The 23,026-nt window shown below is 44.6% G+C and overlaps 1 protein-coding gene across 1 annotated transcript in view; it reads right to left on the reverse strand.

Moving 5' to 3' along the window:
* Nucleotides 1-22,406, reverse strand: part of RAPGEF6 (Rap guanine nucleotide exchange factor 6) — a 141,129-nt gene extending 118,723 nt beyond the window's left edge. The window contains exon 1 of the mRNA XM_054389175.1: nt 22,338-22,406. Coding sequence (XP_054245150.1) covers nt 22,338-22,406 — 69 coding nt within the window. The remainder of the gene's footprint in view (nt 1-22,337) is intronic.
* Nucleotides 22,407-23,026: the final 620 nt, after the last annotated feature.

Raw genomic sequence — 23,026 nt, forward strand, 5'->3', positions numbered from 1 at the left:
TACTGAGAGGGGTGAGATGCTGTCCCAGGTTGCCCAGAGAGGTGGGAGATACCCCATCCCTGGAACCATTCCAGGTCAGGCTGTCTGGAGCTCTGAGCAACCTGCTCTGGTTGCAGATGTCCCTGCTGAGTGCAGGGCAATTGGACTAGCTGAGCTTTAGAGGTCTCTTCTAACCCAAACCATTCTATGATTCTATCATGCCACACACATACCACCAATTTAAGAAGTCTAATTCAAGTACCTCTCATAGAAGACACAAGCAGTCACCTCCTGCATGATCTCCAATACCTGCCTGAGACTGCACCCAGTAACATTTGTAGAAAATAAACTTGTCCAACTACCTCGGAGCCAGAGTCCATTATTCGGAATTTTAAAAATCACCCATATTCCATACAGAACTTCTCTCTGCAGTAACAGGTGATTGTTTTCTGGCCAGACTGCTCACTGGAGGCATTTTGAGCAATGATAAGTTTTCCTAGGACTTTGTTAAAAATGGTAATTATGATAATTTTGTAACAGAGGATCACTACATCTGATCTACTGGACAGCTACAAATGGCCAGGAACTTGATGTCTTAGATTTCTCATCTTTTGTACACCCACAGCCTCCTGATGCACATGTCCCACTAGACAGCTACAGGGCATATTATGACCATGGCAGAGGACTCCTCTCTGAACTTTGCATTTGACAGAATCCCAGCATGGTGGGGGTTGAAAGGGACCTCTGGAGATCATCCAGTCTAACCTCCCTGCTAAAGCACAGTCACCCACAGCAGCTTGCCCAGGATCACAATGGCCAGGTGGGTTTGGAATATCTCCAGAGAAGAAGACTCCGTAACCTCTCTGGGCAGCCTGCTCCAGGGCTCCAGCACCCTCACTACAAAGTTTTTCCTCCTGTTCAGACAGAACCTTCTGGGTTCCAGTTTGTGCCCCTTGTCCCTTGTCCTGTCCCTGGGCACCACTGTCAAAAGCCTGGCCCCATCCTCTTGCCCCCCACCCTTTAGCTATTGATAATATTGATATATTATTTATATCTTTAATATTTAACTATTAAGATATTTACCATTTAGATGACAGCTACTGTTTTTTCCCAACTCAGAACACACCAGTCTAGTTACTACAGTACCTTTATACAAGAGAAAAGGGATTAAAAGGGACTTCATTTCACTCTTGTAAATCCAGGAAGCAATTACAACTGACAGCATCAGTTAATAACAGTGCAGCCACAAATAGGAAACTAAAATCTGGCTTATGTTTTCTCAGACTGTCAGAGGTAATATTCACACACTTGGGATTTTACTCTTTTTTTTCCCCTGGAAAAGTAGCAAGTCTGTCAATGGGACTCATACAGTTTCCTTATTTCCTTGCATTTCCTTATAACATGCACACAGGGCTACAGGCACAGACTTGAGAATTATATTCTACTCCTGGGACCAGAAGTATCCTCAATAAAAATTGAAAAAGCCAGATCTTACTTAAGGAGAGAAGCCCTAGATCCACTAGCACAATTTATTTACAGACTGCAAGTACCTCCATTCAGCAGAATGCTCCTGAAAAGAAAAAAATAAAAGCAAAGTATTTCCAAAGGAAAACAAAACAAAAAGCTCCTCAACTCTCCAATAACTCCCCACACCCAATACAGATAAACACCTTCCACCTAAGCACCCTGGACTATGTTGATATAAGGTTCTGATAGAAAGAAAAACATTTAAAGGAATGAGGGAGGGGAAATTTTGTATTATTTTTACTGCTGTTTCATCACACCAAGTCAGCACTTCTGGAACCCTGATTTCACAGGAGAAAAAACTTCCTTTGGAAAAGCTGATTTTGCAGAGTGAAATACCAAGGGCCCTGAACTGGAGAGACAGGAACATCAAATGTCATTGCTTCAAAGCAAGCAGCTCATGGAGACTTTTGAATATCTGAAGCACAGTTCAGCCCTTATCATGGTTCAGAACAGAAGTGCAGCTATAAAGAAGTATCTGCAAATAAAACATTACCATAAAGTTCCCAGACACTCATTACTTCGCTATAAAATATCTTCCAGACTTGTGCTGAAACCAAAAGCAAGCTGCCTTGAAAACACTGAATTCCTAGAGTTCAACAGAATGAGAAGCTCAGAACAACCAAAATTCATCTCAGTCTCTCGAAGAGTAGAATTTTATATCAAACATTTTTCAGTAAGAGCTCAAAGACTGTAAAAGCAGTTGGTCTCTTTACCCAAGCTCTTGAAAAATCACCCAAATCCAACAAGCAAAATGGGCAATTCCAGCCTTCCAGTTCAATCAACGTTTTGCTAGTCGAGCAGCTGACTGCTTGCCAAAATTAATCCCCCTTCCAGAAGACAAGCATCCATCAAACAGCAATGTTGTGGTTAAGCCTTTTGTGTCAGAACTCCAAAAGCATCAGTTTGCCTGATTCACACAAAATCCCTGCTCTTTTAAGAGCAGCAGACAAGACAGTACCGACATCTGAAATCTCTGTTGAAGGGGAAGGGAAGGAAAAAAAAAAATGTGGTAGGAAAGGTCAGAACACTGAAACACTAGGAAAAACAGACTAGTAAATAAGAAATTTGGTACTGAAACTTGGAGATGAGGAGAGAGGAGGTGGAGGATGAAATCCAAAGGTCAATTCCATGTTTATCAGTAATGACAACTTAGAAGTATGTCTGTCTGCAGCAACTGAGACATGTTGACCATCTGAGCTCATCACCTATGTATGACTTGACTCTTACTGTAGACCATGCTCTACTTTTCATTCTCTTTCCTCCTCCTTGCACTGGAGCTCCAGAAACTACTAATGAAGATTCAGAATTAACATAATCCTGTTACCTCTAAATGAGCTCCTGTTGTAAAAGATGAGCTCCAGGACAGGTGCTGCAAGAAGGCACAGAGGCAGAGGTAACTTCTACCCAACACAAAATGGCCCAACAGCCATGGCAAGGGTGGAAGGAGCTATATACAACAAGATAGGTAGGTAAGACACCCCAAACCACCCAAAGGCAGGAAGATGTGGTAATCTGACAGCCATTTCTGCCTGTTTCCCCTCCTTAGTAAAACACCAAGCAACTGCTGCTTCACATTCAACATGCAAACCCACTGTGGTAAGGATTTCCTCACTCATGCCAACACACCTTTGCAGCAAGTTAAGGGCCCACAACTACAGCTCTAGATCAGTGAGTATCTCAAGCACAGAAAGACTAACAGTATAGTAACACTATACTTAGTTTCTACCACATTACTCAGATTAGAATAGTTAGTTTAACGACACATTTATGGTTTTACAGTGCATAACTCCACATTTCTGTGTGAATTCAGCAAAGATCACATCTGCCTCAGGAAACTGAGCGCTGCTTGCTGCTTACTAAGTAACCATGAAGGCCAAATGAGTTGTCCTATCAATACTGCAACTTCAGTTACCTACTGCACACCCAGCCCTGCAAAATGTCTCAAGATGTTTTGGTCCATCAATAAAGTATTACAGTTGCCACACACTGCTTCCAGCTAAAATAGGCTGTGTTTTCATTCATCCCCGATGGCAATGCACCAGCACATTAGAAAAAAACATGGGAATGAGAAAATTATAATTGGAGAATAAAAGAAGAAAAGCTCTCTTCTGATATTTTTCAATAAAACCACTGGGGAAAAAAACAAACAAATAAAAAACCCACAAACAAGGTCCAGTTACAATATTCTCATAATCATGTCAGTATGAACTACAAAGGAATTCCTGTAGAAGACAATAGGAATATGTTTTACTGGTAACTCCTCCTGCTTTCTGGTGTGAGGGTAGCCAAGCACTACCAAACAGAGCCATCCAGGGAAGTTGCTGTAATACGGTTATAGCCCTTAGGGAATCCCAGAATGGTAGGGGTTGGAAGGGACCTATGGAGATCATCCTGTCTAACCTCTCTACTAAAGCAGGGTCACCCACAGCAGCTTGCCCAGGATCACAATGGCCAGCTGGATTTGGAATCTCTCCAGAGAAGGAAACTTCACAACCTCTCTGGACAGCCTGCTCCAAGGCTCCAGCACCCTCACACCAAAAAGGTTTCTCCTCATCTTCAGATGGAACCTTCTGGGTTCCAGTTTGTGCCCCTTGCTCCTTGTTGTGGCTCTGGGAACCACTGTCAAGAGTCTGGCCCCAGCCTCTTGTCCCCCACCCTTTAGCTCTTCCTGAGCATTGCTCGGATCCCCTCTGGGGCTGCTCTTCTCCAGGCTCCCCAGCCCCAGGGCTCCCAGCCTTTCCTCCTCACAGATATGCTCCAGGGCCCTCAGCCTCTTTGTGGCACTGAAGTTGTAAGTCACCTCAATGCAGACTCCCACGGTTAAATTCTCCTACTGCCACAACAGCTACAACATCTCCTGACATGCAGAGGAACGCTGGCAGCCCTCTATATGTCTGTCCATACCACATGGCCCTCACCAAGCAGAGAAGTGTAATTAGCAGCTCTCATCATCCTCACTCCCAGCAAAAATCCAAGCCAGATTTGCCCTACTGCTCCATTTGAGCACAACCCACCACAGCAAAACTCAACAGCTGACACTCTGCCATTGCTTAAAGATCTGCTTTTGCCTTTCTCAGCACCACCTGTGCCATAAACCACAGAGAAGCTCACAGATCCAAGCCCAGGAGTAATGTTCCATACATACATTCATACATCTAGGGTAGCAGGCTCCCAGTCTGAAACCAACAGAAATATCAGTGGTACAGGTATCTGTGCACTCCCCTACTACTGACAATTGATCACTGATGCATGTTATAAAAGGACTCTTTCTAAATAAGAAAATTAACAACTTCAACATTAGGAGGAACAACAGACAAGTGAATGGCCAGGGACTGAAGCTACCAGAGATAAGGTTGTTACTCAGGAATTTCTAGCTCCAAATCCTGCAGCCTGCCCATCAGGCACCCAGCTTCCCCAAGTGCCACAAACCTCACACCTAACATCCACTGAATTACAGACAAGATGCAGAGCAACTGCCTTCTCCAGCTCCATACTGCATCAAACAGCTACTAACCCATTCCACATGAGATGTGGGCCACTACAGTTGGGTTGTAGGGTACGAGACAACCTGGAAACCTTTTCTACTCCAACCAGCCATCTCTTAGAAGACACCAGAACCTTTAGAGGCTGTAATGGACTTGTCTTGGGTTTGCACTGCAAGGTAATCTCAACTTTCTCATTCCTGTGACACCACGATTGGCACTGCTTTGTAATGCAACACACTAGAGACTCCTCCAACACCTCACTCTTCCAGTGTTATTCAACCACAGCCTTCATGAAGGTGTAGGAAACCCACTATTAAACAAATCAGCAAGACTACCATTATTCACTGAAGATTAAAAAACCCAAGCCCTAAAACAGCACTTAATCTAAGTATCAAAGTCAGGTTCATAAACAGCAATGCAATGAATTAAGACGCAGACTTTTGACTCATCAGCTGACATTAAAAGATTGGTGCAGGGTGATGAAAGGCAAAGTCTGGACCTGGCAGCAGAATGCTGCAACAACAGATTACACCACCATGATCTCTGGACAGTCACGCTTGTGACTACAGAGAACACACATTCTAGGTCCCAGACCACCCCTCCTAGGAGACAGGGAAGGATCTGATATTGCAGTTCAGACACTTTGCACAATAATCCTGAAAATGAGGACATCACTGCTGGGTCTCCTCAGAAAGCAGAACGCTTAGAGTGAACCAGCCTCTCGTTCCAGCAGCTGCTGCACTGTGCCACTCACTAGGTGTACTCTGGACATGTGTCAGAAGGAGTGGAGAGCTGTTATCTACTCTCCCTTTACTACATCAGCATTCACAGTTCAGAGTTACCTAACTATTTCAGATCAAGATACATTTACAAAACTTTGACTAGCGCTTGGGAAAAATCAAACATCCCTTCTCATGCCACTAAACTCTGAACTCCACAGCCTCTGAATTCTGGGTAGCCACATTTTCCTCAGGATCACAGAATCATTTCAGTTGGAAAAGACCTTTAAGTTCATCAAAGCCAACCATTACCTAACTCTACATGGTACTTCAGCTACATGGTACTCAGTTTGAGATAAGCCTAGTACCTACTAGGCAGAGCTGCCAGGTAGAGATGTGAAAATGGGTGCTTACAATACTCTAGAGCAGGGATCTTGAATGTCACCTCAACTGCTGACTTGCTGGATTTGAGAGACCCAAAGCATGGGCAAGGGAAATTCTCAGCTTTTAAGAAGATGGTTGTGATTGACTCTGACTGGTTATATAGCATGTGTTACCTATAGGTCTGCTATAATCCATAAGCACAGCATGGTGAAGGTTGGAAGGGACCTTTGAAGATCATCTCATCCAACACTACTGACCCCTAAGGTCACCCACAGCAAGTTTCCCAGGATCACAACGTCCAGGCAGGTTTGGAAAGCCTCCAGGGAAGGAGACTCCACAATTTCATTTAGCTAATAAGCTAAAAGAAGGGGATTTAGCTAATCCCCTCTTAGCTAATGTGGACAGAGGGGAAAATAAAACAAAACAAAGTTCCTCTCTCGAGCTGGGAACTCTACCCAAAAGCATAGCCCAACAGCACAGGAGACAGGCCGACAGTAATTTAGCACAGACACACAAGCCAAGAGATCTGTCTTAATGCTCACACCATCTCTGTTCTGCCCCTTAATTCCTGTAATAGAACTGGCCATCTGTTAGGAAGAACCAGCACATTCTGAAGACTTCATCAAGCATCTTCTAAGTCACATATAACGGCATCTAAGAGAGGGTCTGCTGAAGGAGGCCTTACGATGCATCCAACACAAATGGAAGCACAAATGTATTTGACACGAGGTCAGCAACTTAGCATAGGACTGCCAGCTTCCCTCCCGCTTCAAATGGGAAACAGGAACAGAAACTCCTTCTGAAACCATTGCAAAGGCCACTTTGACTTAGCCAAACCAACCCAGGCTACTGTAGGCTGGCCAATGTTACGAAGAACCCTGAGAACACACAGTAAAGTAAACTGGATGTAAGTGGAATATCCTCCCTAGACAGCCCACAACACTCAGTGACCACCAACAAGCACAACCCTTGGTGACAAGTACCTAAAACCCCTCCCAGACTGAAGGTGCAGCAGCAGAAGTGATGTCATCACCTTAAACACACAATGGAGCTTCCAAAGGCAGACCTCACTCTCCAGCTCTTTCAAATGCAAATTGTCCCGGTGAAACCCATTACACCACCCCCGGAACTATCTCTTTGCAGGAATTCATATTTGGCCAAAAGACCAAACTGTGGGTGCCTGCAACACAACACACCACCACAAGAATTCTTTCCCTCCAGACCAAAGGGGACAACATTTGAGGCTTGTTATTCATCAGTCTTTGGCGGGCAGACTGCTTAAATGTCAATGCTTTAATCAGGCACAAAAAAGATTACAAAGAGAAGCCCTTCAGGCAGTTATTTTTATTCTCTACAGCAAGAATTTGCTAGGCTCTCTTAACATGCTAAAAGATGACCAATAACTAGCAGAGCTAAGGAACCCAGAGAAACCAGATGCAGAACACTAAATAATTTGCCTGTGCATCCCTGAACTGAGGCTATTTCCCAAATACTGTATTGAAATCATCAAAAGAGGAAGCAGGGTGTGGCACGGTTTCAGCAGACAAAGGAAAACCCTCTACATTTTGAGCCTGAGGTCACTGGAAGAAGACCATCTCCTAGTTTTAGACACAGCTTGTCTAGCAACACTAAGTGTGAGCAAAAACTATTTCATGGCAACAGCAGGGCTCTTCACAAGGAAGGACATGAGAGCTCTGGGCATCTTCACAGAATGCCAGGTTGGAAGGGACCTCAAGGACCATCTGGCCCAATCTTTCTAGGTACTAGTCTACTGAAATGAGAAAGCCCAGCACCCTATCAGGCTGAGCCTTAAAACTGTCCAGTGAAGGGCAATCCACTGCTTCCCTTGGGAGATGATTCCAATGTCTGACTGTTCTCACAGGGAACAATTTTCTTCTGGATTCCAATCAGAATCTCCCCAGCAGTAACTTGTCCCCATCACCCCTTGTCTTTTCCATGGAACTCCCTGTACTCCATCCTCCTGGTAGCCACCCTTTTAGGTATTGGTCCATGGATCTTCAGGGATCTGTTCTCCAATACACTTCTCAATGACAACTAATCTCTGCACATGGTTGGGGGAGCAAGGAGAAACCCTGCAAACTGGAGATTGATCCAAAACGCAGCCCTCACAAGCATGAAGCTTTGAGAAGACCATCAAGAAGACCAGTACAAGCCACCTTTTAATGCCAAGAGACTCATTTCCACCTGAAGAATGCCAGCTCTTTCTACTCCTCTGATGAGAGTAGGTACACAGTTGCACACAGGAGACACAAGACGGTGGCACGTCATGGAGCAAACATCAGCAGCTCGTCATCAAAGCTTGCAACAGCAGCACCTCAGGGACACTTAGACAACTGCTTAGAGATACTTGGCTTCCTTCCTTCTGCTCCTCAGAAGTGATGCCTGGCAACAAGTGGGCAAAACCTGGGCACTTTCACCCCAGTTTCCTCCCACAGCCCAGATACACCCAAGTCCGTTAAGCCTGAGTATTATTTTTCCTGCTATTTGTGCCACAAACAGACACCCAGCTCTCTTCACACAGAGTGACACAAAAATCAGGTTTGTCAAGAACAGGATTACAGAAAAACTCCTCTGGAAAGCTTATACAAAAAAGAGGTTTTCTTTCCAACAAATTATTCTTGGTTTGGTTTTGTGTTTGTTTTGTTTTCAATGGTGACTATTTCTATTCACTCGAAGTATTTTGGGCTTTAACACCCTTTCTATGAGGAATTTAACACCTACACATCTTGACTGCTTGCACTCTGCCCATTGCAGTTTTTGGAGAACAAAAGCAGAAATGTGTTTTTCTTCCATTTGGCATCTTTTCTGAATGCCAAGTGTACTCCTAGTTCTCCCCCACCTCCCTCCACACCCTTCCTCACTATTCTACTATCTCCAAGGAGCTTCTATTGCAGGGTCAGTAACAAGGCACTGGGCTTGTCTTTTAGCTCAGATAAATAACTTTGTAAAACACACCCTTAATAATTAAGAAGCCCCTGAAATTCACTGTTTAAATCCAGATGATTTGGGTTGGTTTGGGTTGGAAGGGATCTTAAAAGATATCTAATTCCAACCCCTCTGCCACAGGCAGGGGTACCTTCCCCTAGACCAGATTGCTCAAGGCCTCAAAAATACACTAGAGAATCAATCCAGTATTACCACAATATAATATAAAATAATACAGTATTGCAATAGGAAATGGATTTTTAGACAAGAATGTTACATTACATATGTACATTTATATTAATCAGTGAAAACCTTTAGCTCTGCCCATGAAACTAAGTGCATGACCCCACTGCATGGGAGAAAGGCATCTACTAAAGGAAATAAATTCAAATAAAGAATTCCAGGACTCTACCATAATTCCTGGTTTCACTCTCAGCGCTGTCACAGCTGCCACTGAAATGAAAAACCAGTTTTTCAGGAAGAGTAATTGGAAGCAAGAATAGGAAAAGGAGTCTTAGAGTAACAACACTTCGCACACTCCCTGGAAGGTGACTGGGAAACCACCACCAACTTGACTTGCTCCTTGAACAAGGTTTAAGGTTTTTATGAAGCACAAGTCTTACTACCTTCTGAAAAGAAACAAACCAAGCTTGGCATTTGCAAATCACAGCTACTGGATGACCTGGTCACCAGCTTGACCTTAGACTGGAGCATGAACACAGAGACACTGCAGTCACTAGCTGCACACTAGTGACTACAGCAGCACACTCACCAGCGTGCTAGATCCCCACAGCCATCCTGGGCCAGGAAGAGTCTTCCCCTGACAGCAACACTGACAAAACAGGAGCCATTTTTCAACCTTTACAAGCCAAATTTACCACCACCCCATCATCACAGTTTAGAGAATTATGCCTTGGAATATTTGATGGACAATAACATATGACCTAATCTGCAAAATGACATCTGTTGAGCCCTAAATCCTGAATTTACAGTGAAGATTATCATGAAGCAAGCTGCTGTGATCTCTGCTCTTTAGTTACACTGGCCAACAGCTTGAAAAGGATCTGTAAATACTATCTGTGTAAGCTTCCAGCATGCTCTGACCACCCTGCAGTGAAAACAGAGTTTCTGTTCCACAGTAACCTCACAGACACAAAAGCCTTGTTGACAACTAAACCGCCAGGTCAGTAAACCCCAGAACCACCAACTGCATCTTCTAAAGACAGTTTCTTGGACCAACAAAATAAATAGAAAAGGAAGGATGTACATCCCTTTCAGAACATCCTGACAGGCCCCCTGAAAACTTTCTGCTGCAGAGAAAGGGGCTGCACACCAAGGCATCCCAAGGCTGAGACATGAGTGTTGTCAAAGCCCATGTCAAAACAAAGGCTGCCAGAAAGAGCAGCCCAGGAGGACAGGGCTCCCATAGACCACCAGAATCCCCTGCCAAAGTGAGCCACGATGTGGGAGCTCTTCCTGGGGTCTGCTGAGATACACCATAAGCATGAGGCAGTGAGAGATTTTTGCACACCGTGATTAAGGGCAGCAGCACCAGCTTCTCCAAACACAACCAGCCCTTGTCAGAGCTCAGGCTCCAACACCAAATCTCCTGACTGCACTTTCTGAACTTAGGAGAAGGGGAGAAGGTGACAGACCACTGGAACAGGCTGCCCAGAGCGGATGGGGAGCGTCCTTCTCTGCAGAGATTCCAAACCCAACTGGACATGGTGATCCTGGGCAAGCTGCTGTGGGAGTCCCTGCTTTAGCTGGGGCATTGGACTCAATCTCTGGAGGTCCCTTCCAACCCCCACTGTTCTATGATTCTGTAAGAGAGTCTGGAATATAATTTCCATTAAAAGCCTTATTTTATATACAGATATCTTCCAGAAAGATACCTAAACCCCATACACAGTATGTGCTCTAGACACCTACACATAAGCACATGCTGCCACAGACCACTCAAAGAAACTGACATTGACACACAAATTACAAAGCCAAAACATTTTGTTCCTGCTTCTGTTGTGGTCCTACTTCCTTCGAATGACTCCCTACCACCAGGAGAAAGTAAGATGAGGCAACAGACTCTGACTTTTCTGTGCAGCTACACACACAAGAGATACCACACGTTCAGTGTGACTGATTAGGATGTTTAGGTTCAGCAATTCCACCACTTTTCAGACACAAGAAGTGCTCAAAGCTACAAGACCAGGCAGCACACAGCTGTGTCCCTCAGTTTCATTGGAGCTCAAGCACACTTAGACCTACCTGTGCACTCTTCAAGTCAGCTGGACTAGCACTTTGAGATCACAGAACCCCAGTATGGGAGGGGCTGGAAGGGACCTCTGGAATCTCTCCAGAGAAGGAGACTCAACAACTTTTCTGGGCAGCCTGCTCCAGGGCTTCATCACCCTCACACCAAAGAAGTTTCTTCTGCTGTTCAGATGGAACCTCCTGGGTTCCAGTTTGTGTCCATCGGCCCTTGTCACCACTGACAAGAGCCTGGCCCCATCCTCTTGCCTCCCACCCTTTAGCTCTTGCTGAGCATTGCTGAGATCCCCTCTCAGGCTGCTTTTCTCCAGGCTCAACAGCCCCAGGGCTCTCAGCCTTTCCTATAGGACTACAGGTTTCAAGAGGCCAAGACCATGCTTGAAGATACCCATTCACTCCTAGTGCACAACAACCACATTCCTACTCACCACTTCATTTTAATGAATCAGAATTGGAAATGAAATTACATCCAGGAGACAAACAAGGGCAGTGGAATGGCTTTTTACCTCATCATGTCTAACTGAGTGTGACTCACTCAACACAAACCCTCAACCTTCTGCAAACAATGCCAATGGACATCAGCCATTGTCCACAGCTATTAGCACACTGCAACTTCATCTTCTCTTTAATACATCCATGTTGTCCACAGCAGTGTACACTACATAAGGAATCTGCATTAGTCATGACCCAAGAGATGGGAACTGAAAATGAATGAACTCACTGGCAACTGAGCAGAGCAAAACAGGTAGGAGGAAAGCACCAGGGTGCCTAATTTATATTAACCCTTCCATTTCATAGAATCCCAGACTGGTTTGGGTTGGAGGAGACCTTTAAAAGTCATCTAGTGCAACCCTCCCGCAGTCAGCAGGGCTAACTGCAACTAGAGCAGGTTGCTCAGAGCCCCAGACAACCTGACCTGGACCAGTTCCAGGGATGGGGCATCTCCTATTTCTATGGGGAACCTGTGCCAGGTTTCTCACCATCCTCACTGTTAAAAGTTTCCTCCTCATATCCAGTCTGAATCTCCCCTCCTTTAGCTTAAAACCATCACTGCTTGTCAGTTCAGTACAATTCTGCACACAAAACCAAAACACATCACTTGTCATAGAGGCTACATCTATGGTGGTGTGCAGATGTTAAGACACTCCCAGCACAGTATCAGCACAGATGGAGGTTAGAAAGTCTGCTGAGATTCATACCAGCAGGTACTGAGATGTTTGGTTTAGAGAAGCAGGTCTGAGTGGCCACTACAGACAAAAATCCACAGCTCTGTCCATGCCTGGGACAGACTTGGAGACACTCAAAGTCAGGCTTGATGGGGCTCTAAGCAACCTGATCTAGTTGGGGATGTCCCTGCTGACTGAAAGGGGTTGCACAAGACAACCTTCAAAGGTCCTTTCCTATGATTCTACCATCAAGAACTCTTCAAAGACCCACATTTAAGAGTGATGCTTTAGAAACCATTGTGACCATAATGACTTTTAACACATGATACCAAGCCCAACCACTGGGACATTTCCAGGAGTAACACTGGTGACTTTACACCTTAATGACTCAAGCACCAGACACTTACTTAACCAAAGAAAAAGCCTTGGTTTGACCTCAGCTGCCAGGGAGATGAGAAACCATGAAGTCAGAGCCATTAGAGGGAAGAACTGTAAGTGTGCTCCCAGGTCATTAGCACTGAGTTAGGTGATGAACAACGAATGTTCAGCCTAATCTATTTTTCTGAGGCTTTATTACAAGTTCTTTGGCATTTCACTCAACCTGAAATGTGACAAAGAAAATGGTTTTGGGGGAGGGATTTTTGGTGGGTTTGGGTTTAACCCTTTTACAGCTTTGGTTCATAATGCTCTTCCAAAAAATAATTAATTAGGAGAATTCATACACTTACTTCAGAACACTTTAAGCATCACACTGTTTCCCTGTTTCCGTCTAAGTTTTCCTTCCACTCCTGTCCAAATTTTCCTTTCCAGGAAAACCTTCCACATCCCTGCCCACAAATCTGGGGAGGAGACAGACTCAGACTCTGACACAGACTCTAGTAAAACCCACCCAGCCAGCAACAATCATGCTATTTTCTCTACTTGTTTAATATTAAATTCTGTCAACAAGGAAACTTTGTTAGACAAGACTCTAAATTTAAAGAAAAGTCTATTTGCTAACAACCCTTCACTAAAACCAGTGTATATATTCAAAGCTAAAACAGTGCTCTGAAACCTGATTGATTTGGTTGGAACCATAAATCTCTATTTGACTGAAGTCAACAGAACTTAACTGTTAAAAAAGCTGGGGGGAAAAAAAAAATATAAATATTTCTTCCTATGAACCATCAATGAAGTTCCTTTCCAGCTATTCCAAGCCAGACAACAGCTGCAGAACAGCCAAACCAGAAGCTCTCCTCTCTAAACAGGGTACCTTGTCCAAGGCTCAACATAACATTATTTGTGTCTCTCAGACAGAAATAATCAAAAAAAGACTAATGTGAGCAACACATTTAAGTCTCCCTGCTGAAAGCACAACAAAAACAAGCTCATAAAACCAGACAAAAATAAATTAAAACTTCTCCTAAGACAGACACTGAAGTACAGCTGAATATTTACATACTAATATTTAGTTTAAAACTGGTACATGCTCCAATATTGTATTTTGATTCATTTGAAACAACAGATGGGTTTTATTTTCCAAGTGCAACTAATTTAGGGTTGATTGGAGCTTCAGAAAGTGTGTTGGATTTAAGGTTGCAACTAGTGATAATCTGGCATATGTTTCAGCACCCAAATAATTCAGGTTCTTGAGTACTTCTGGCCAAGAAAAGAGGCAGAGCAATGGGTCCTCAAGGGAATCAGAATAACTGCACTGGAGCAGCCAAATTCTACTGCTTAAGTAAGACTTTGTGAACTGAAGCTTGAGATTGCTCTCTGGTGTGCGGGACTCACTTGAGAGAAGGGATCCATCCAGAAAAGATTTTGACAGGCTTGAGAAGTGCATCAGTGACAACTGCATGAGGTTCAGCAAGTCAAAGTGCAAGGCCCTGCATCTGGTTTGAGCCAACCCCAGGCACAAATCCAGGCTGGCTGCAGAGTGGGTTGAGAGCAGCCCTGAGAGTCTTGGGGGGTGCTGATTGATGAGAAGCTCACCAGGAGCCTGCAAGTGCCCTCATGCAGCCCAAAAGGCAAATCATGTCCTGGGCTGCAGCCAGAGGAGCATGGCCAGCAGGGCAGGGGAAGGGATTCTGCCCCTTTACTCTGTTCTGGTAAGACCCCACCTTGAATACTGTGACCAGTTCTGGTGTCCCCACCATAAGGAGGACACAGAATTGTTTGAACTAGTCCAGAAGAGGGCCACAAATATGATCCAAGGGCTGGAGCACCTCTGCTAAGAGAGCAGGCTGAGGGAGCTGGGGTTGTTCAACCTAGAGAAGAGACTTTGGAGGAACCTCAGAGCTGCCTTCCAGTACCTGAAGGAATCCTACAGGAAGGCTGCAGAGGGACTTTTCACAAGGGTGTCTAGTGACAGGACAAGGGGGAATGGTTTTAAGCTGAGGGAGAGCAGGTTTAGACTGGATCTTAGGAAGGAGCAGCTCTTCAATGAGATTCTGAAATAAGTTGCCCAGAGAGGTTGTGGATGTCCCTTCCCTGGAGGTATTTAAGACCAGATGGGATGAGACCTTGGGAAACCAAGTCTAGTTGAGAGGCATCCCTACCCACAGCAGGGGTGGTTGGAGCAGATGATCTGTAAAGTCCTTTCCAACCTAAGCCATTCCATGATCCTATGAATAATGCAAAAAGAGATCAATTATCCCTCTGTTCAGTCTCAGGGAAGGGGACACCACATCTTCCCTACACTGGTTTCCCAAGATGTTGAATAGACCTGACCAACGCCCAGCAAACACACTTCAACTGGTATCTAATTGAATTTTTTGAAATAAAAGTTTGAGACAGCTCTACTGAAGAGCATCATTCTTGATCATCTCAGAAAAGAAGGTACAAATGCAGAGTCTACAAAAATTATTAATCGAGAAACATTTTCATGAGGCAGTACAGGAGTTTGCATACTTGGCTGCTTCATTACAGGAAAACCACAGGGCTAATAGAGATGGAGAGTCATGACACTATATTGGAGGAAGAAACAGAATAGCAAGAGACAGCTAGCTCTGGACTCCTCAGCACAAGAAGGTATTAACCTGTTGCAGCAGGTCCAGAAGAGACTACAAGGGCTGCAAACTGTCTGCTGTGAGGCCAGACAGAGTTGACATTGTTCACCTTGGAGAAGAGAAGGCTTCAGGGAGACCCTCTGGTGGCTTTTCAGTGCTTAAAGGGGCTGATGAGAAAGCTGGGGACAGACTTTTTAGCAGGGCCTGTTGTGACAGGACAAGGGGAGATGATTTAAACCAAAAGAGGGAGATTCAGACTGGAGAGAAGGAAGAAATCTCTGACAATGAGGGTGGTGAAGCTCTGGCCCAGGCTGCCCAGAGAGGTGGGAGATGCCCTATCCCTGGAACTATGCCAGGTCAGGTTGTTTGGGGCTCTGAGCACTCTCCTCTAGGGCAGCAGGGCTGGATTAGATGATCTTTAGAGGTCCCTCCTCATACAAATCATATAATGATTCCATGAACTACCCACCCAAAGCACCCTTATAGAACAAAACAGAGGAAAATGGAAGCACTCAAAACCTCATGGCACCAAGCTGACAGCTGAAGAGATGCAGCTCTCCCAAAGCTCTGAGGCATGCTGGACAATCCTCCAGGATTGTCAACACTGTATTTATCATGAGCTTAAACACATTAATGTAATGAGCAGCTTAGAAAATAAATAAACGTGGTTTTGTTTTACCTTCAACAGAAAGCTATGCAGCAGGGAAGCACAGGAGGAAGGGAGAAGGTTTATTACTATTTCATTAAAAGTAATAAAGAATTTCAAGCCCTCCTCTGTTAACAATTATTTTCTGCTGCTGAATTAAGACTCCAGAACGGTCAGCCACCCATATGATATCCACTGTGTTACTCACCAGGTACCACTACTCTGAACTTGAATTTTACTGAAAGGCTGTAAAGAAAAAAGCTTTGCAACACATTTTATTTAAAGCAACTGATCTAATATTCAAGAAAACCTCAAGGTTTAGGAAAACCCTGATAGAACATCATGTGTCAGTGCAGAGGACCAAGTGTACACACTCTCAAGTCCTTCTTTAAAGCTGCAGTTCCTCAAAAGTTTTGCTAATAAAACAACTGATTTTTCTCCATTTGATTTTTTTCCAGTCATACAGAAGAAAAGTAAAACTACTTGCTGCCTAAGTGGTCCTGCATTGCAGGGAGGTTGGACTCAGTGATCTCTGCAGCTCCCTTCCATCCCCTAGCATTCCATGATTCTATGGTATCTTAGAAAACACGCAGAATTATTATAAGGATTTATGCTCATGTAAGTGTAAATAATAATTGCTGTCCTCTGACCACAGAAAGGCAATCTGCATAAGGTACACAATGACCCAGGCAGGAATTTATTAGTAGTGAATTGCAGGCACGTCAGGACGTGCTCCCTATCACTCTGGTTATCAGCCAGTGATAACCAATAACATCTCCCAAGCACAAGTCACATGCAAAGACAGAACCAAACCTCTGCAGTGCAAGGGATGAAAGTTCCATAGCATTGGTCAGCTCATATTGCATACACAATTTGGGGAGGTTCTCTGGCAAAGACACCAAAGCACACAGCTATATAACAACCTGGAGTATTTTACATCAGGTAACTGCTGGTTACCTTCAGTCTGAGCTCCAGAACTTTTATAAAATATCAGCTAGAAAAGAACCTATCACAAAAAAAAAAAAAAGAATGAAAATATAAGACAGAGGTTAGGTAGCAGAAAATAATAGCAGGAGTCAGGTTTCCATCACTTTTCCCCTGTTTTGGAGGCCCACATACTAGCAGTAAGGAATTTTTATTAAATACAAACCAGCATCTGCCACTTCATTTAATACAAATTTCTTTCTTTTCAGCCCTAAGATCATTGCAAGCATGGAGATTTTTTTTTTTGGTAGCAATACTGCAGTTGTAATGTTAAGAGGCTATCCAAAAACAACACCACTGTGACATGAACACTGCTGAAAGCTCACTGCAGAAACGATGGATTTTAACAAAGCCTAATCCCCTATTTCACCTACTGAGTTTACAGAAAATTATTAAAAGGATGAAAAAACCCACTTCAAAATACCAGTTATTTCTGGAAACAAGAAGCAGATGTTCTCCTCTGTTTGGCTCAGCTGTGCTACAGTACAAGTGTGCCTTTGTTATGCTGTCAGCAATAATTTATTTTATTTATTACAGCCATTTTATAATGCCCATCAATGTACTATTTGTGCATGATTTAGATCCATGCAGATCTATTTCTCCCTGTAGAAGCCATCCAGAAGCAGCACATGCATACTCCAAAGAGCAGACCCTGGTATGACACAATTGTGAAAATCAAGGGGTTTCCCCCCCCTCTTTCCACTGTATTAATAAAAAGGGAACAGGAAGAGATGGAAGAGTTAGAATTGCCAAATAAAGCTGAATTAACATTAATCAACAATTACTGAAATGGGACAAAGTTAGGAAAACACAAAAAGCTTAGAGCATAAACAGAAACTCCTAATTCTTTGAAGTGCTACAAAGGCAACGCTTTCTGAAGCATGGAAAGGAAATAGAGCCTAGAATAAAGTCATGAAGAACCAAAACACTGGGAAAAGGATCCATTAAAAATGGAAGACAGCATGCTCACAGCAGGGGGGGAAAGGGGAAAAAATGTAATAAAGAGAAAGAAAAAGGAGCACAATCATTTGCTATGTTGCCCTATCAGCCACTGAGACCTTATCTGTGGTAGGCATGAAACCACTCCCCAAAAGACTAACATCACAGGTTTTGTATGGATCTGATAAGGAATTCTGAGCCTCAAAAAATTAAACCTTTAATGAGCGTGCACACGGTGGGATAAACATTCCTCCTGCCCTCCTACTGCTTTGGGCAAAGTATTTCCTTTATTAAAATATTCCTATATTACTAATTTAATACCCCCAGTTGTCACAGCAGAAAGAAGCAGGACAATGTGCAAGACAAACCTAAAACACTGCATGGAAACACATTAACCCCATGCTCCCAAGCTGCAAGAACTGCCACGTACAAATCCTCACACCTTCAACACCACACAGACAGCAGCACAACCCTGGAAGACAAATGCAAATATTTAACAAATGCATGAAATGCTACAGTTTAAATAGAGGGTTTGATTTGCTGGGTTTTAAAGCACTTAAGTGTCCGATTACTGCAAGGGTTTCCTCCATCTGACAGGACGCAGAAGGGATGATTTGTTAGGATAATCTCTTATCAAACTAAGATCTGAGAGAACTCTGGCAAATCCTGCACTTTCAGGCTGAACCTGAGAGACAGATTCGTACTGTCAGCACATGGTCACAGTCAACTTATGTACCCAATGAGTCCTAAGTTTTACTGAAGTGGGACTTGCATCCTGGAGTGGCAAACCTGCCACAGACATGGGCACAAATCCATAAGCCAACGTTCTGAAAGACTTCCCACAAGAAAAGCCAGCTTGCATCATCTATCTGCCCAATTTTATGATGCACCAGGGCAGAGAGAGGAAGGGAAACAAGCAACAGGATGAGAGGAAACAGGCTAAATTGCAGCAGAGGGGTTTAGGTTGGGCATTAGGAAAAACTTCATCACTTAAAGAGAAGTTAAGCTCTGGAACAGGCTGCCCAGGGCAGTGGTGGAGTCCCCATCCCTGGAAGCATTCAAAACTTCAAAGCATCGTGCTGAGGGACAGGGTTTAGTGGTGACCTGGCAGCACTGGGTTAACAGTTGGACTTGATCATGTTGCAGGCTTTTTCTAACCTTTACGATTCTATTCTATGATAACACAATAAAGAAATAAATTCAGGAGATTTTCCAGACTTGGATAGCACCAAAGAACGGTTCTAAATTGAGTAAGAGCACGGTAATTATCTAAAAATGTATATACATCATTAAATGACAGCCATAAGCTCTATGAGTTCATCAAAATAATTCCCCCCCCCCCACCTAACAAACTAAATATTTAAAGACATAAAGCATCTGAGCAACAACAACCAAAAAAAATAATCAAGTGTGTACATGTCTAATATGCATAACTTATACACTCTAACAATTAGCACACATTGGAATGTTACCACAACACTGAAAACTTGCCCTAACAGAGATATTTTTTTCCCCAAACAAAAATATTTGAAGCATCAAGAATGAGAATTTTTACTTCTGCAAGCCAGAGAGAATTCTCCAAAACAAGTAAATTAAAGAAACATTTAAATAGCTCCCTGCTTAGCTCCTCAGATCTTCCAAATTAAAATGTTTTGTCAACAGAAAGTCCTAAAATTAAAAAAATAAATAGTGTGGATATTTATATCTTTTGTGAGTGAAATCTGTATTATTTATCTGTATTTTTCCAGTGTAATACACAGATGATAGTTATGAAGCACCAGATGATGCTACTAAATCAGCACAGCCCCAACCCTGTAATTTGTAATGCTCAGGTAAAGTGCTCCTATAAACTGCTGGAGGAGAAAAAGAAGGGGTCAGAAAGAGACTGAAAACGACTGAAAATGATTTGGTCAAGCAGCTTTGGTTTATCACAACATACCAGCCATAGTTTGGGGAATTCTGGGGGGTTTCCTGTATAAAAATGCAGTCAAAGGGCAGGACCAGCCCCATGCAGCTGATTTCATGTGGGAGGAGCTGATGATACCTTTCTAGGAGAGTAGGAGTGGAGAAACGAAGCCACACTTTTTGTCTGTGCACAGCTGGGTAATTCCAGACAGGAGTCACCAGCTCATACATCCAGCTCAGGGACACCTGAAACTGGGGTCTGACCCTAAGGGCTGTGCTGAGCAGGTTTTGACTTCCCTGAGATGAGTCCTGCTGCCTACAGAAGAACGTTGATGAGCTGGGAGGCTCAGCAGAGTTTAAAAAATAAAATCAAATAAATACCACTGGGATTGCTTCCTCTGGTTCCCTTATCTCTATATCCATCAGTCATCACCTCTCTTAGAGCACATGCTTAGGGAATCTGGCTGTGCCAGGGAGGTTCAACTTTTCATTTTGTGTCTGGACAGGTAGCACAGATCCAGAGGGGACCCCCGGATACATCCTGCTACTGAAAGAGGGAAAAGCTTTTCTTGATCAGGTTAATTTCTAGATATATAACAACAAATGTACCCCAAAAAAAAAACAAAAGTGATTTGACTGTAATTATCCACTCAGCAACAGGCAAGAAGAACAGAGGCCCTGATCCTGCCAAGTTTTAAGTATAGGTTTAACTTTAATCACGAGTAGTCTCACTGAGCAGTGTCTCTAAGTGCCTGCCAAAAAAGGGCCAGATTAACAAGGGTATTAAGATTATTTTTCCTAAATCACTTTAGAGATGCTATTTGTTAGATTAGAAATGATTGGATTTTCTTTTTCCACAACTGAGATACCCTGGCAAATTCCAGCCTGCACACACCCCTGACGTCAGCCTCAATGGGAATGTGCACAGACCCACACAAACCCCTTACAACATCTGACAGTTTAATACCACAAGGTTAAGTGAAATACTTATATTAAGGCAGTTCTAGCCAAAATACAGGTGACAACATGGCACCTGCTGGGGAGAAAAACTGGGGATGCCTAGAAACCCCAAAAGTGAAGAAAAAGCCCTGCAGATGACTGAGATGTCAGCACTGGAAGAAGCAGCAGTGGGTAGATGTTTGGGCCAGGCCACATTACCTGCTCCCCAAAGTCCAACCCATGACGAGCCAGCATGGTATGCCAGCTCATGAATGACAATTCTGTGATGAACCCAGTTACCCAACACTGCAAACCACACTGGTAAATGAATTTTGCTAACTGAAGACTACAGCTGAAGAGAAAGAAAGGTCTGAAGCATGAGAGAAGCAATAAAAGTAAGAGAACAGAAAGAACAGAGAGACTGCCTCATTATTAATTTAGGGAGCAGAGAGACAAGGAGGAATGTATCCCATGCCCCAAGGCAAGTAAACATTGGGACTGAAGATGTACATTTCAGCCACTTACAGGGCTGACCCGAAGTGGAACAGGGATCTCTGTCCTGCTGGGACTATTCTAGAGCAGCCTCTGGAGCAGCTTTCCCTGAGAAACCCTTTGATAATTAACTTATAAGGAAGACCAGGCAGGACATTCTGCTCTCCCAGAAGTATCAAGGGAGAACAGATGTTTCCCAGCCTCAAAGGGACAAACTCAAGAGTGTATCATTTCATATCACTAATTCTTGAGTACACAAAAATCACTGTAAGGGAAACAAACAACAAAAAAAAAAAGACTAGAGTAGGAAAACAAACTGCAATCAGTGAAATGCAAATGCTATCACTTTCTGTTATTAAATTAATGCTCAATGCCATTTCCATTCCCAAAAATCCATGGCTGATCACAGACTGGCTCGTGGGGAAGGGACAGAGAAGGCAGCTCATTGGAAAATGTGTTTTATTGCAGCTCACAGCCTTGCACATTTCTACCCTCCCACTCACTGGAGAAGCATCCCTTTATGAAGTCGGGGAAGCATAATTAGCTTGGTTTTGTTTAAATCTGCATCACTGTGCAGGTAAGGAAAGTCTTTCAGCTCCCTAACTTTTCCCAGAAGTTTTGCATCACTGAAACATGTCTAATTTTCCTTTTCAGTCATCTGCCTCCTCCTCTGCTTCCTACAGCCCGCCTGAAGGGGTTCTTCAAGCGCCTCATGTCTATAGCCATGCCTATAGTTTAAATACTGCTGGTCTCCAGCGGTCCAGCTTGGGAAAGGAGAAAGAAAGAGAGAAATAACCAAACGCTAAACAGAAGTTTGTGAGCGAGCAGCGCGTTTGTGCAGCATGCAAACACCACGAACCCCAGCGCCGAGCAGAAAACCTGTCAGGATACGAATTTACACCAAAGAAAAATTAACATAGAAATAAAAAACCCCCATCAGGGAGTGAGCTGCAGCCTCCACCCCTTACCTCCGGAGTCCTTTCTGCTGGTTTCTTTCGCAAAGCCTGTTTAATCTTGGGGTCCACAGGAGCGCTCATTCTATTGCCCTGCTCCTCCAGCTCCGCAACTCCTGGGAAATCGCTGGCGGGGGGCGATGCCTCCAGGAGCAAAACAACACAGCGAGCAGCCGTGGCTCCCGCTCGGCAGCTCCGGCCCGGCCCCGCCGCTGCCCCCGTGGCGGGCCGGGGACGCGTTCCGAAACTTTCCCCACGCCGGGGGGCCCGGTGGGGACCGGGTAAAAGGCCTGGTGGCCTCGCAGCCGCCGCGGGGCAGGCAGCGGGGAGGGGAGTGGAAAGCAGAAGGCCGAGGCGGGAGAAGGGGAGCGGGGCCCGGCGGGGGAAGGCAGGCCCCGGGCCGGGGCGGGCGCGGTGCCCGCCACCGGGCTGGCTGCTCACCAGGCGGGCGGCTCCTCCGCGGCGCTCGGAGTGAGCCTCCGGCTGCCGGCTCAGCAGCGGCGTGAGGGGCAGGTGGCGCCGGCTCCCGCCGCCGCGTTCCTCCGGCGGCCGGCGCCGTTCCCCATCGCGCAGGAGCCGGCGGCGACAGCAGCGGCCCCGCCGTGCAGAGAAAGTCCGGGCGGGCTGCGGGAAGTTACCGGCCGGAGCGGGACTCCCTGCGCCCGCCCGCTCGGCCCCAGCACCCAACGGCTCCGCCCGCCGGG

Source organism: Indicator indicator, chromosome 18 (assembly GCF_027791375.1).
Source record: "Indicator indicator isolate 239-I01 chromosome 18, UM_Iind_1.1, whole genome shotgun sequence".
NCBI classification, from domain to species: domain Eukaryota; kingdom Metazoa; phylum Chordata; class Aves; order Piciformes; family Indicatoridae; genus Indicator; species Indicator indicator.